This window comes from Chiloscyllium punctatum, chromosome 42 (genome assembly GCF_047496795.1).
Source record: "Chiloscyllium punctatum isolate Juve2018m chromosome 42, sChiPun1.3, whole genome shotgun sequence".
NCBI lineage: Eukaryota > Metazoa > Chordata > Chondrichthyes > Orectolobiformes > Hemiscylliidae > Chiloscyllium > Chiloscyllium punctatum.
The window spans coordinates 17,488,304-17,503,106 of record NC_092780.1 but is presented as its reverse complement, the minus strand read 5'-3'; the positions used below and the strand labels follow the sequence as shown (position 1 = coordinate 17,503,106).

At 39.2% G+C, this 14,803-nt stretch overlaps 1 protein-coding gene across 3 annotated transcripts in view; it reads right to left on the bottom strand.

Annotated features, from left to right (window-relative positions):
• Positions 1-2,214: 2,214 nt before the first annotated feature.
• wnk4a (WNK lysine deficient protein kinase 4a) overlaps positions 2,215-14,803 on the bottom strand; it is a 75,913-nt gene continuing 63,324 nt past the window's right edge. For 2 of the 3 annotated variants that reach the window (XM_072561530.1, XM_072561531.1), the window contains exons 16-19: positions 13,631-13,727; positions 7,455-7,962; positions 6,132-6,334; positions 2,216-4,183 (exon numbers count right to left, since the gene is read on the bottom strand). In XM_072561530.1, the coding sequence (XP_072417631.1) occupies positions 4,092-4,183; positions 6,132-6,334; positions 7,455-7,962; positions 13,631-13,727 (900 nt within the window). In that variant the 3' untranslated portion in view covers positions 2,216-4,091. Of the gene's footprint in view, positions 4,184-6,131; positions 6,335-7,454; positions 7,963-13,630; positions 13,728-14,803 lie in introns of all 3 variants that reach the window. The other variant, XM_072561532.1, reaches the window with a different exon arrangement.

Genomic DNA, 14,803 nt, shown 5'->3' with positions numbered 1-14,803 from the left:
AGTTTTTGAAGCTCAAACATTTTATTGTTCTTCTGCTAAAGTCCTTTGTTCTTTTTATTTCTCTTCCGCTTTTAACTGTAACTCAAATTGTTTCATTTTTGCTGCCCTTTCCTTCTCCCTACCTCTAACTCAAGCTGCTTCATTTGCAATTAAATTCTTGCCATCTCCCTAGATCCTGAATGCGTTTTCAGCAAATTTAAATACTGAGCTACTGCTGAAATTATTCCATTTTTCTTCACGTTAGGAGGTAGCTCCAACACCAGTTTGTCTACTAACTCCTGCAGCTTAGTCTTATTCACCTTCTGTAAAACTTCCAGTCATCTTGTCCACCTCCAGAAAACTCTTGATGACTGAAAGAGCCATTGTTATCCCAAGCTTTGTCTACCCAACCAAACCAACATCTGAAATAAAGTCACTAGTACCTACCACTCACTGTCTAAATCCTGCAAAGAGCCCCCAATCTGTTATGGACTAGGCTAGACCACTCAAAACATTCTTAAGTAGACAGCCCAGACCGTAACTTTGCTATTTTTAAGTAAGTGTACAGTGAAAATTATCTGGAGTAGGTTAGCTCAGTTGACTACCAGGTTTTAAAACAGACAAAAATTTATTCACAAAATTACAGAATGAAACACAAAGAACAGAAGATGGAATACACACAGAACTCAGTCTACCCAAACTAAACTTAATTATGCTTTTCCAAAAATACACAATAGTCCCAATAAACAAACCCCCTTAAACATAGAGTAAAACTGAAACAAAGGCTTACAGGTGGAAATTAGAAGGGCAGAAGGAGAGAGAGAGAGAGAGAGAGAGAGAGTCTAGCAGCCAGTCTCCACACAGCCCACTGCTGTACTGACTGAAACAAGACTTCAGCTTTCAGGACTGACCACTCTCCTTTCATTATACAGGTTACTTCTAAAACATGAAAGCTGTGGTCTAAAGACTCATCTGTTTATGTATAAACAAAAAGACTTCCCAATACCCTTTTCATCTCTGTACCAAACCAGTTGTTTTGGAGCCCAGACTGATTTATGACGCCTCTGAAAAACATCAAGGACACAGTATCCTGGAGAAAAGGAACAGCTTTCAGAAAAAGGGACCAGCTTTGTAACGTTGACAAACAAAGTTGTAGAGTATCTGGATTTCTTAACTTGTGAAATATTATAGCAAGTTAAAATTAAAATCCAATTTTTTAAAATAAAGTATTGTATTCAAAAAAATAATTACATTGTTTTTACACGAATAAATCAGGAATTGTATGGTGTAGCCTCCTGTAAGTAAGCAGATATTCAGATACATCACTCTTTGCTAGTGTTGGTGGACAAAAAAGATGGCATGTCACTACTGGAACATTTACAATATGTTGCCAGGACTAGAGGGCTTGACTTATAGGGAGAGGCTAAATAGGCTGGGGCTTTTTTCCCCTCAGAGCATTGGAGGCTGAGGGGTGACTTTATGAGGTTTATAAAATCATGAGGGCATGGATAGGGTGAATAGCCAAAGTCTTTTTTCTGAGGTGAGTGAGTCCAGAACTAGAGGGCATAGGTTTAAGGGGAGGGGAAAGATTTAGACAGGATTGGTGTGGTAACTTTTTAAATGCAGAGGGTGGTGCATGTATGAAATGACTTGCCAGATGATGTGATACAATATTTAAAAGGCATTGGGAAGGATATATGAATAGGAAGGGTTAGAGGGCAAATGCTGACAAATGGATCTAGGTCAGATTGGGAGGTCTGGTCAGTGCAGACAAGTTAGGCCAAAGTGTTGTTTTTGTGCTGTATGATCGATGATTTTTACAGATTTAATGCAATTTTATTTACATTTTAAGCCATCATAAAAACTGTATATTGGTTTTCATATAGTTTTAAAATAATATTTCTCAACTAATACATATTAATTTAGATAGGACTTTTTAAATCTCAAACTGAGATAGAGTCATAGAGACATACAGCAAGGAAACAGATCCTTTGCTAACTTGTCCACGCCGACTAGATGTCCTAAATTAATCTAGTCCCATTTGCCAGCACTTGGCCCATATCCCTCTAACCCCTTCCTATTCATATACTCATCCAGATACCTTTTAAATGTTGGAATTGTACTAGCCTCCGCCACTTTCTCTGGCAGCACATTCCACAGTTTTTAGTTTTGTTCAAGAAGCTTCTGCAAGCTTAAATTTAAATTGTGAGGGAAGATATTGAACAAAAAAAACCAGAAACATAACCATTTGATTCACTCATTTAATAATTATAACATACCTCCAATAGATTGTTTGAACATAATCATCTCAGAAATGGTAATGAAGAAATATCTTCCCATTAACAATACTATACAAAAATTTACAAAGAGTGCATTTATGATTTTGATACACCCTGTATTCCAACAAAATTTCCCCCTCTAAATGTTACTCATAAACAAGTACCTCCTCAAACACACAGGCTGTTCCATGACTCTTCTAATCAATATAATTTTATGTCCCAACCTTCCATTTTCAGAAATTGTGATAATTTGTGATAAAGTAGGTAGATAGTATCCGTTTTCTTTTATATCGCTATTACAAAGGAGAATTGAGGTGGTAAGGGCTGAAGGCAATTTTATTAAAATAGATTGTCATCTAAACTTGGAAATATTTTGTAGAAATCAACAAATTTAAATCTAAAGTAAGGAAAGGGACTTACTTTCACCAGCAACCTGCAGGGAGTCTGGTTTTTTTTTGGTGTCACTGTTACTTGCTAGACATCTTAATTGTCCTTTGACTTTAGGCCTACTATATGGGTTTGAAATCTCGTGTTAAGGTTTATGTTTATTTTAAGTGACTTTCCTACATTCATGATAATAAAACAAAGTTGAAACAAAATAAGCTTTCACTTAACTTTAAGGCCAAATGGCCAGTATTACAGGCTATTATCAAGTTTAATGTCTTGTAGGCTTAAAGTGGACACTACAATCCCCCAAAAACTGAGTAATTATATAAAATTTCATCTGTCGTAAGGTTTAAACATTCACAATCAATTAACTGAACCACAAAGATTTAGAAACTATCATTATTGTTGTAATTCTCTCAGATGTACATTGAATTCCAGAGCTTTGATAGAAGACACTATTAAATATTTTATAAAATATTTCAGATATAATTCTTTGGCATTTAATGAGCATGTAAGTGCGCAAGTAGAAGAAAATATTTAAGCTTTGAAGTCATTTACAATAGATTACACTAAACTTTCCAAATGAGAAAGTTGCTTTTCTAGTTTTAAATTTAGAAATCTCCTTGATGCGATAATTATACAGTTTGCTGATTCAACACCAGTTTTTACATATATACATACCATGAATAAAGTCAATTTTTACAATGTCACAGTGGAAGAGTATATTTTAATGTAAAAATACATAAATGATTTAGAATGGTTGCTTAGCACCTAGAATTCAACTTGAAGTTGCCTTACATTGTAGAATTAAACTTTAAAAAGACAACAATTCTTACCAATTCTCATTTTGCATTTAATTTTAAATCTGATTTAATCAGATTTGTTTAGAAATAATTTAATATGAATAGTATATCTTAATGGTCTATCATTAGAAAAAGAAAAATAGATTTTTTTTAAAGCAGAATGTGATTAAAACAGACCATATTTGATGCATTTCACGCCAGATAATATTATCTGCTTAAAACTGTGATGTACTTTCCTGTGTTCCCAGAAACCAGTATCTAGAATGAAAAGCAACTGCAGTGCATATCATCATGTGATGTGGTAGTATTAAAAGGGGTTTCATTCTGTGCCATAATACATTTGTGATAAGGGTCACCCAAAATATTTCTTAACATCCGGTTGAAGATCATAATTTTATACAAAGGAAAGACTTTTATATGAAAACAGACAATGGTGTGCATGGAGTTATATTCCAAGCGAAATATGAACTTCCACTAAAGTCCAATGATAGACGATATTTGTGGGTAGAATATTCAAAGCATAACAGTGACAAATCTTGATTGCAATTGGAGAAGGATGCATTTCTCTGTTCCTTTTCATATCGACCTATTTCGCAGAAGCTTAGTTTTTGATGATCAACAGTTCAGCCCAATTTCGATGCCATTAGGAAAAGTAACCTCCACTAACAGTGGATGGTGTTTGCCGTTGATCCTGTGAGCTGCAACTACCTGTTAAGGAATTTCTTCGGCTGAATCCTGCAAATATTGAACATAAACATTGCACGTTTATCATTAGAATGGTCTTTAAAATTTGTAGCAATGGCTCAATCTCAATATTTCTTTGCATGTGAAAAAGTAGTCATCTGATAAATTGATGGTATAGACATATGAAAGCTTCAACAGAATTATGCCAAAATTAAAAAGAAACTCCACTTAATTAGACAATAAATGAGAATGCATTGTCATTTTTCTTTTCAAAGCAAATGACTGAAAATTTTGTACTATACTGAGACTTAAAACATGACACTGGTATAATAGCCCATACATGGTTTCTTGCTGATTTTTTTAAAACAAAGTATTGATATCATTTATACTGAGGAATTCATAAGATTGCTGAACTCTTAAAATTAATAATGACATGTTCGCACTGTTTTTCATTTTGCTGTTATGTACACTACGTGTGTGTTTAACATATGGACAAAGGGCTGTTAATAGAATGTATCTGCATGGGCCATGCTTGATCACATCTTCCCATATATTGTAATTATTCATATATGTACATATCTCTGTCATGTGATTGAAGTATTTACCTCAAGGAAAGAAAATAGGCCATCTGGCATGTCAACTTAAACTGAGCCTCGTGTGGATTGGCTGTAGACCACACTAACTGTTATCTAAGACAACCAGAATGACAAAGGAGGATTTCTGAAATATGTTAATATTTACTTTATACTTGAAGATATTTAAATGATAGCAGGAACAGTATGGTAATTTGAATTCCCACAAATTTCCATGGTTGAGTTAAATACTGAATCTGTCTGATGATCTAGAACATTACATTGATGTCAAGAGGCTCTTCTTATAGTGATCATTACATGGTACTGGCTGCAGTAATAAAGGCAACATTTTAAAATCACTTAACAATTACTGTAGACATTGCAACAGAGCTGGGGGTTTAGGATCTTTAGGAGAGAGCTTAGATGAGGTGAATGTTTGAACTGCTATCCCATCCTTCACTTCAACCAAAACTCTGCTGTGAAACTGCATCGACTTCGATCCACCCATAATTCTGGAGTTTATATTGACTCCCAAACCTTAAACAGTTCAAACTTATAATTGTCATCCTCCTCTTTAAACTGCTATATGGCTCCTTAACTCGTTGCTTTAAATCCTGCAATTGCACCCCATCCACAAAGCCTGTTATTTTCTGTACCTCTAAATCTAGCCCATTGTAGTCCCCTTTGACCTCTTGTTTTACCACACCAATGACGACAGAGCATTCTACCACTTCGGTTTCGTTATATAGTATTCCCAATCTAACCACTCTCCCACTCCATCTTCTGTAAAATGCCCCAAAAATCCATCAGTTTGACCTATGCTTTCAGTCAACCTTCCTGATAGAAATATCAGTAAAAGTGGATGGTAAGCTATCAAACGTATTGAAACGTGGGTGACACAGTGGTTAGCACGGCTGCCCCACACCGCCAGAGACCCGGGTTCAATTCCTGCCTCAGGCGACTGACTGTGTGGAGTTTGCACGTTCTCCCCGTGTCTGCGGGTTTCATCCGGGTGCTCCGGTTTCCTCCCACAGTCCATAGATGTGCAGGTCAGGTGAATTGGCCATGCTAAATTGCCTTTCGCGTTAGGTAAGGGGTAAATGTAGGGGTATAGTGTGGGTTGCGCTTCGGCGGGGCGGTGTGGACTTGTTGGGCCGAAGGGCCTGTTTCCACACTACGTAATCTAATCTAAAGGTTTGAATTTAGGGTATTGTTAAATGCCTTTCCTAATCCATGTCTGTCATGTGATCTTATAAATGCACTTTATATCATCAATGAATGATAATTAAACATTTTCATTCTTTAAGCTTACTGAATAAAATTACCATGTAAACACAATTTCATGTGAAGTTTGAAAATATCAAAAAAAGGTAAATCTTCTGGTCCTAAAGTGCAGTCAGTCATTCATTTTAGACGATTATAGATACCTGCTTGCTGTAAACTCTCAAGTCGTTGCAAGCTGTTACGGCGGGATTGGTTAAAATTGCCTTTAGATAAACGCCTTTGCCGTCCAGTTAAGATTGCAGCAGGTGAAACTATTCCAGCAGGAGGGACTTTACCCATCTTTTCATACAGTTCCTCAATCTCCTTCTTTTGTATTGCCTGTAACCTTTGAACCTCTGCCATATGCCTGTTGGATTAACACAAAATATTTCAACCGCTTGAACAAAGGGAAATACTGTAAATAATGGAAGTCTAACATACAAACAGAAACATGCTTGAAATTTTCAGCAGGTCAGGCATCACCTGTGGAAAAGGAAACAGAGTTAACACTTTGAGCTGTTCACCTTCTGACCGTCTGAATTGTATCTTAACCTCCTGGAAATGTATTATTCCTCTCTGAATTCAGTGAGACCATGCATCCATCAGGAAAATTTGGATATTGCACCTGGACTGAAGTTCTTATGATAGGTCAATGACTTGAAATAGTAACTCTCTTTCCAGATGCTGCCTGAATTGGTATGATTTCTGGCATTTTCTGGTTTGACTTCAGCCTCCGTATTGTTTTGAGCAAAACGGATTGACAAGTTTATACTAGTACTTTAATTAGTCTGTTTACTTAGTGATATTGTGGAGCCAATTACTAGTTAGATTTACTGAAATATAAGGACGCTGTTTCCCTACAGAGCATTTATTGTGACAGCGGCATCACTTTTTCTGATTGAATTAATTAAATGATAAATAACCCCAACCTCTTGCACATCCTAGGACTGTGCCAAAAGAAATGGGCTTACACATCCTGTAGGAGAATTATGGTTTGCCACAGGTTACATCTAGATGTCGAGGTAAAATGTATGAAAAAAAAACAAAGCGGTCATCTGTTGCTTATTCTGTTTTGAACTAAGAACAGGGCATTTTTGAGCAGCTTCCAGGTTGGCCAATTTGGCCAAAACAGAACCCCACATTACAATTGGTATAACACCCTGCCATTAAAAGTATTGCTTAATTATGCAATGCATTGCGACTCTATAGGAAACTATTTAGTAGTTAGTGCTGAACTTAACTGAAGGTTAAAATAAATCTACATATTTGTTCAGTACTTAATAATACAGGTCTTGACCTTTAAAAAAAATTGATATATTAGTAACTAAAATAAATAAAACTTGCATTGCGTCAAATTAAAAACGTGAAATGTGTTGCAGACTTGCATTTAACTTTAGAAAACATATTCCGAAGGCTAAATTATGATTCAACAAAATTGGGTACAACACAATGAACAAACAGCTCACAGACTTAACTCAAGAACTTACTTTTCTCTTAAGTTTTGTAATTCTTCAAATATTTCATCGCCATCACTTTCAGTATCATCACTGCTTATATAGATAGTTGACCGTGAGTACTGAACCCATCCATGCACTGGGATTGAATCAGTGTGATCATCTGATAGTTTGGAATCGGTATTTTGCTTTTCATCTCCTGAACTGACCATTACTCTGTTACTGTCTAGAGAATGATTGTCAGCAGCAGCCTCAGAGATTCCCAATAAAGGCTGCAGAGCCTGGGTGGACGAGCATAGCTCTGAATTGCTATCTTGCTGACATCCCAGTGCAGTACTCAATCCGCTGTCCAACATTGGTTCCCCAAGAGTTGTAGCTGTTCTCAAAGCGGTGCAGTTGTCAGGAACTAAACAATCTGATTTACTGTCATCCTGATTTGTCAGGCGATCGCCCTCTTTGATTTGTTCTTGAGTTTTCAAAACTTCAAAGCGTCCGACTGTAACAGGTTGGGGTGAACCAGATTGCTGAAAATTCTTGAACTCTGCAAAACATTAAAAAAACAACAAGCTGTTAAAGCTACGTTTGTTTATTTTCAATATGCTAAGAATGTAATCACATTCAAAATATTTATTTTTAAACACTTAAATTGAATAATTATGCACTAAATTAATAAATGGAAACTGTTTTATAATATGTTCTTATAAATACATGGTCCCAAATCTGGCTATCCAAAGACCAGCAAAGTCTGAAAACCAGACAGCATTCTTTTAGGCTGTCTTGCATGAGTTTTATTTATTAGGGGAGTAAAATAACTTGCTGGGTTATTCACTACATGTTGCTTCATTTCATTGACTGATTATTGGTTTCATGCACCTGTTTTTCCAGTACCCAAAGTCGGCCGAATGGCCCTTGATCCAAACCTCCCTACCAAATAACTGGCAAGATCAAAAATCCAGCATGGACCCAGCCCCGAGGTTGCAATGTTGTGCTTGAATACCTATGCTTTTCCATAAAATGCATTCTCTTTAATCGCCAATTAAGAATGCAAGGACATCACCAGTTTTTGTAACATCAACTCTAAAGAAACACCTAGCTTTACTTTTATTTAGAAAAACTAAAACAACTTATTATCACGTTAATACATCTTCCCTCACCATTGTTCAAATTTTCCGGACTATATGGCTCAGGTAGTAAAGGCACTCGAGGCAACATTTCATCACTTGGGATAGTTTTTCACAGACAGAATTGACAGAACTCATTTCCCCAACTCCACTTAGGGAACTTGCAGCAACCAATATCAGTTGTGAAACTACTGAAAATACCCCGAAATGTGGCCTAAAAGACATGTTTCACCGTCTCCTTGACGTGAGTCATGAAATAACTGGTATGCTTCATCATTATTGTATTTACAAGTCAGCATGATGGCAGCTGTAGGGGTTACAGTCTATAGGCTATAAGAAGGTACCCTTTGCTTTGAGCTTTTTTGTAGTTAGGTGGTCTGGAGGAGAGTATCTGGAAGATACTGTAAAACTCTGCTTTGTTATACAGTATCTATCCACTATTGACATAACTAGTGCCCATCTGATGGGTGGAGCAATACCAGCAGGCATTTTCACTCTGTTAGGCTTTAAGAGGTCAGCAATAGCTCTGCAAAAAGTGCATTGGGAATGGAATTCAGTTTCTGGGAATGAGGGAGAATGTCCCCAGGCTAAGCAAGCCTATTCAGCTATTGAGTAACACAGCAGTTGACTTGCTAATCCTATTGGAGCATGGAGTTCACAACACAGTATTCCATTCCGTTTTGAGCTGGTCAGGATCCTCTCCATACCAGTACACACCTCCAATAACTTAAATCAAGCCAATATCTCATTTTGACGCTCTTCCAGGTCCAGAAGACACTACTCACAGCCCTGACTCTGAAGCATCATTACTCCAACCTCAGATCCCCATCCCCCTAGCCCCATCTCCATTCCTGAAGGTTTATACCAGAAATGTTGACTTCTCCACCTCCTGATGCTGCCTGGCTTGCTGTGTTCTTCCAGTCTCCTGCTGGTCTACTTTGGATTCCAGCATCTGCAGTTGATTTTGTGACTGTGAATGGATCCAGCTAATTCATGTGCCAAGTTCTTCACTCAATCCACTCGCAAAGACTGGAAAGCCTGTTGGCGGAAGCTGCAGAGTGCCTCCTGTTTCTCTGCTATAGACACTTCACCTCTATCATTTACAATGCCAATCCAGTATATCAAGTTGTTTTTGCACATCTAGATTAAAATAACATGCTCATTTTGCTACAAAATGTGTTATATATTTAATATAACAGCCTACATAAAATAGCACTAGTTCAAAATGTAAATTCAGTGTCACATCTGAGATACCCAGCTACATTATTTGGATTTTCAGTATTGCTAAGTTAGAGACTGATTGATCTTTATTAGCATTAAATTTTATATTACCATATTTGAATGGATGTTCTATGCGAAACAATGCAATCTTGTCAGCTGAACTAGTTTCAAGTGCTATTAAAGGTTAATTAATTTCTACTATTCTTCCCTGGACTAAATATTTTTGCTAACGCTACAACTAGCAAGATCAATAACTACTTAGCCAAATATAACAGCAAAACAGATTGAAGGGAGAAATTTATGATTTTATTTATGCATACCAAAGTAACACTGTAGCTTTCAAAATATACAGCCTGTGCGGATAATGTGGTTAAGAGAAAAGTTATCCACCTTTGCAGGAAAAGGTGATTGGCAGAAAATTATTTAAAGATGATAGTTTGGGAAATGTTGAAATACAAAGAGATCTGGGTATCTTGTCCACCAATCACAGAAAGAAAGCATGCAGGTGCAATAAGAATTTTGGAAGACAAATAGTATGGAGGTATTTCTTGCAAGTGGATTTGAGTACAGGTCAAGGATGTCTTATTGCAGCTTGACTGAGCACTGGTGAGACTACACCTGAGCTATTGTTTGCAGTTTTGGTTTCCTTGCCTAAGAAAGAATATACTACTTGTAGAGTGAGTACAGTAACAAATCACCAGGCTGACTCTTCATGCCATAAGGCAAAGTGTCCGTTTCTCTTGGTGAGTTGAGTTAGAGAATTTGTTTCACAGCATGATGGACAATAACCCTTCCTTTTCAGAACAGACATGATAAAAGAAGCAGGAGAAAGTGAGGACTGCAGATACTGGAGATCAGAGCTGAAAAATGTGTTGCTGGAAAAGCACAGCAGGTCAGGCAGCATCCAAGGAACAGGAGAATCAACGTTTTGGGCATAAGCCCTTCTTCAGGAATGAGGAAGGTGTGCCAAGCAGGCTAAGATAAAAGAGGGGGGACTTGGGGGAGGGGCGTTGGGAATGCGATAGGTGGAAGGGAGGTTAAGGTGAGGGTGATAGGCCAGAGACGGGGTGGGGGGGGGGGGGTGTGGGGGGAAAAGAGAGGTCGGGAAGAAGATTGCAGGTCAAGAAGGTGGTGCAGAGTCCCAGGGTTGGGACTGAGATAAGGTGGGAGGAGGGGAAAATGAGGAAGCTGGAGAAATCTGCATTCATCCCTTGTGGTTGGAGGGTTCCTAGGCGGAAGAGGAGGCGCTCTTCCACCAGGCGTCGTGTTGCCATGGTCTGGCGATGGAGGCGGCCAAGGACCTGCATGTCCTTGGCGGAGTGGGAGGGGGAGTTAAAATGTTCAGCCACGGGGTGGTTGGGTTGGTTGGTGCGGGTGTCCCAAAGGTGTTCTCTGAAACGTTCCGCAAGTAGGCGGCCTGTCTCCCCAATGTAGAGGAGGCCACATCGGGTGCAGCGGATACAGTACATTATGTGTGGAGGTGCAGGTGAATTTGTGATCTGCTTCCTCATTTCCCCTCCCCCCACCTTATGTCAGTCCCAACCCTCAACTCAGCACCACCTTCTTGACCTGCAAGCTTCTTCCCAACCTCTCCGCAAACTACCCCCCACCCCCCACCCCCTCCCCACACCGGCCTATCACCCTCACCTTAACCTCCTTCCACTTATCGCATTCCCAATGCCCAAGTCCCTCCTCCCTACCTTTTATCTTAGCCTGCTTGGCACACCTTCCTCATTCCTGAAGAAGGGCTTATGCCTGAAACGTCGATTCGCCTGCTCCTTGGATGCTGCCTGACCTGCTGTGCTTTTCCAGCAACACATTTTTCAGCTCTGATAAAAGCAACCAACCAGGACTGCAGTTACTATTTTCACTTTCACCTTATCTTATGGAGTCAGAGATGTACAGTATGGAAACAGACCCTTCGGTCCAACTTGTCCATGCCAACCAGATATCCCAACCCAATCTAGTCCCACCTGCCAGCATCCAGCCCATATCCCTCCAAATCCTTCCTATTCATATATCCATCCAGGTGCCTTTTAGATGTTGCAATTGTACCAGCCTCCACCACTTCCTCTGGTACCACCCTCTGTGTGAAAAAGTTGTCCCTTAGGTCTCTTTTATATCATTCCCCTCTCACCCTAAACCTATGCCCTCTAGTTCTAGACTCCCCCACCCCAGGGAAAAGACTTGTCTATTTATCCTATCCATACACTCATGATTTTATAAACCTCTATAAGATCACCCTACAACCTCCGACACTCCAGGGAAAACAGCCCTAGCCTACTCAACCTCTCCCTATAGCTCAAATCCTCCAACTCTGGCAACATCCTTGTACATCTTTTCTAAACCCTTTCAAGTTTCACAACATCTTTCCGATAGGAAGGAGACCAGAATTGCACACAATATTCCAACTGTGGCCTAACCAATGTCCTGTACAGCCACAACATGACCTCCCAACTCCTGTACGCAATACTCTGACCAATAAAGGAAAGCATACCAAACACCCTCTTCACTATCCTATCTACCTGTGACTCCACTTTCAAGGAGCTATGAACCTGCATGCCAAGGTCTCTTTGTTCAGCAACACTCCTTAGGACCTTACCATCAAGTGTATAAGTCCTGCTATGATTTGCTTTCCCAAAAATGCAGCACCTCACATTTATCTAAATTAATCTCCATCTGCCACTTCTCAGCCCATTGGCCCATCTGATGAAGATCCCATTGTAATCTGAGGTAACCTTCTTCGTTGTCCACTACACCTCCAATTTTGGAGTCATCTGCCAACTTACTAACTGTACCTCTTACGCTCACATCCAAATCATTCATATAAAATGATGAAAACTAGTGGATCCAGCACTGATCCTTGTGGCACTCCACTGGTCACAGGCCTCCAGTCTGAAAAACAACCCTCCACCACCACCCTCTGTTTTCTACCTTTGAGCCAGTTCTGTATCCAAATGGCTAGTTCTCCCTGTATTCCATGAGATCTAACCTTGCTAATCAGTGTCCCATGGGGAACCTTGTGGAATGTCTTACTGAAGTCCATATAGATCACACCTACTGCTCTGCCCTCATCTTTGTTACTCCTTCAAAAAAACGCAATCAAGTTTGTGAGACATGATTTCCTATGTACAAAGCCGTGGAAGCTGAAATTAACTTTGTGGGTCCACAACTATTTTAACAGGTTAATATTGCTAAGATAAGCAGAAATACATTACAGGTTTGATATAATAACAAACAACAGATACTGATACACTGATGTCACTGATTTTCTGTTTGCAAGAACGCTTGTATTAATCATTAAATTTGGTAACTGCTACTGAACAATATACATGTCAAGAACAATGGCTGTGTGGGAAAAAGATCGTAAACCTAATAATCTGATCAGAAATTCCACCATATTTTAAATATATTACACGCAAAGATTTGCAGACTCTAACTTCACCTGTGAGATAAATATAGTGCATTGAAAAATTCAAGTTGAAAAAAAACCCCTCAAAATCCAAAATAACTAACTTAAGTTGGTCCCTCTTTAATGAAGTATATAAAGAAATACTTTTGAAAAGTTAGTCTTGTACATGTGCTGTGCTTATGTAAATATTATTGGGAATTATATTGTTTTACTCAAAAACATTGCTAATAAAATGCACCACATTGTTTCTAAATATGAAAATACAATTAACTAACCAATCATTGCTGCAATTCTGTAACTTTATAGATTATCACAAGTTGCACATCAGAGCAATTGTGAATGAGAGAAAGAATGAAATTATAGGAACAGCTGATAGGAATGCTAAGTAACTAATTTATAAAAATACAAAGCAAAACAACTTGCCAAAACATATTGCAGATGTAATAGTTACTTACCCTCATTAATAGGTGGCAATGGTGATTTTCCTGATTGTGATGTTAGTGCTTCAGTAATAATCAATGATGGTATACTTTTCTTACTAATATCCAGCAACTGTTAAAAGAGGTTTACATAAATGAAAATCAAAATTGTGCAACAGGACCTTTTCTCATTTTTCCATTGCAATATACAAATCAATAGTGGGACCAGATAGAATGTTGAAAAGTTGCATTGTTGTAATCTCAATAACCATAATTTTTATTAAAAAAAACATTCATGGCGTGTAAGTGTTGTTTTAGCATCTGTCTGTAATTGTCCTTAATGTAGTGACTTATTAGGCAATTTCAGAGATCAGGAGAAAGCTCCAGGCCTGCCGTGTATGTACTGTTCCCCAGACCTTCCCCTCACTGAGGATGAATGCTTAGTCCTCAGCAAAGGCCTCACCTTCATCCCTCTACGCTCCTGGATTAATGAATTCGACATGTGTCATGACCTTGAATATTTCTTCCACCACCTCTGCCTCCAGGTCCATCTTTTCAATCAAGACTCCCGGCCACCCACCAAAGACCCCTTCTCTCACCTTCAACACAGCCCATCCACCTGGACACCCCATACTGGTCTTCATCCACCTTTGAACTCTTCATTTCTAAGTGTTGCTGTGACATGGACCGCCTCAACTTGTCCACCCCTCACCCACTTCAACCTCCTGCCCTCGCAATGCACAGCCCTCCACTCCCACCGCTCCAACGCCAACCTCACCATCAAACCTGCAGACGGGGCGAGGGTGGGGGGGGTAGAACGGTGTTAGTTTGGCGCACTGACCTCTACATCACTGAAGCAGACTCCTACTGCCCCCTCGACTACGACCTCACCTCCCATCACCAAACCATCATCTCCCAGACCATTCACAATCTCATCACCTCTGGGGATCTCCCATCCACAGCCCAATTCTACCTTCTATCAAAGATTCACAAACCTGGTCGACCCCATTGTCTCAGCCTACTCCTGTCCACTGAACTCATCCCTGCATACCTTGACACCGTTCTGTTCCCTCTTTGTCCAGGAACTCCCCACCTACGTTCAGGACACCACCCATGCCCTTCACCTCCTCCATGACTTTAATTTCCCTGGCCCCCAACATCTCCCTTTCATCATGGGCATCTAGTCCCTGTACACATCGATCCGAAACG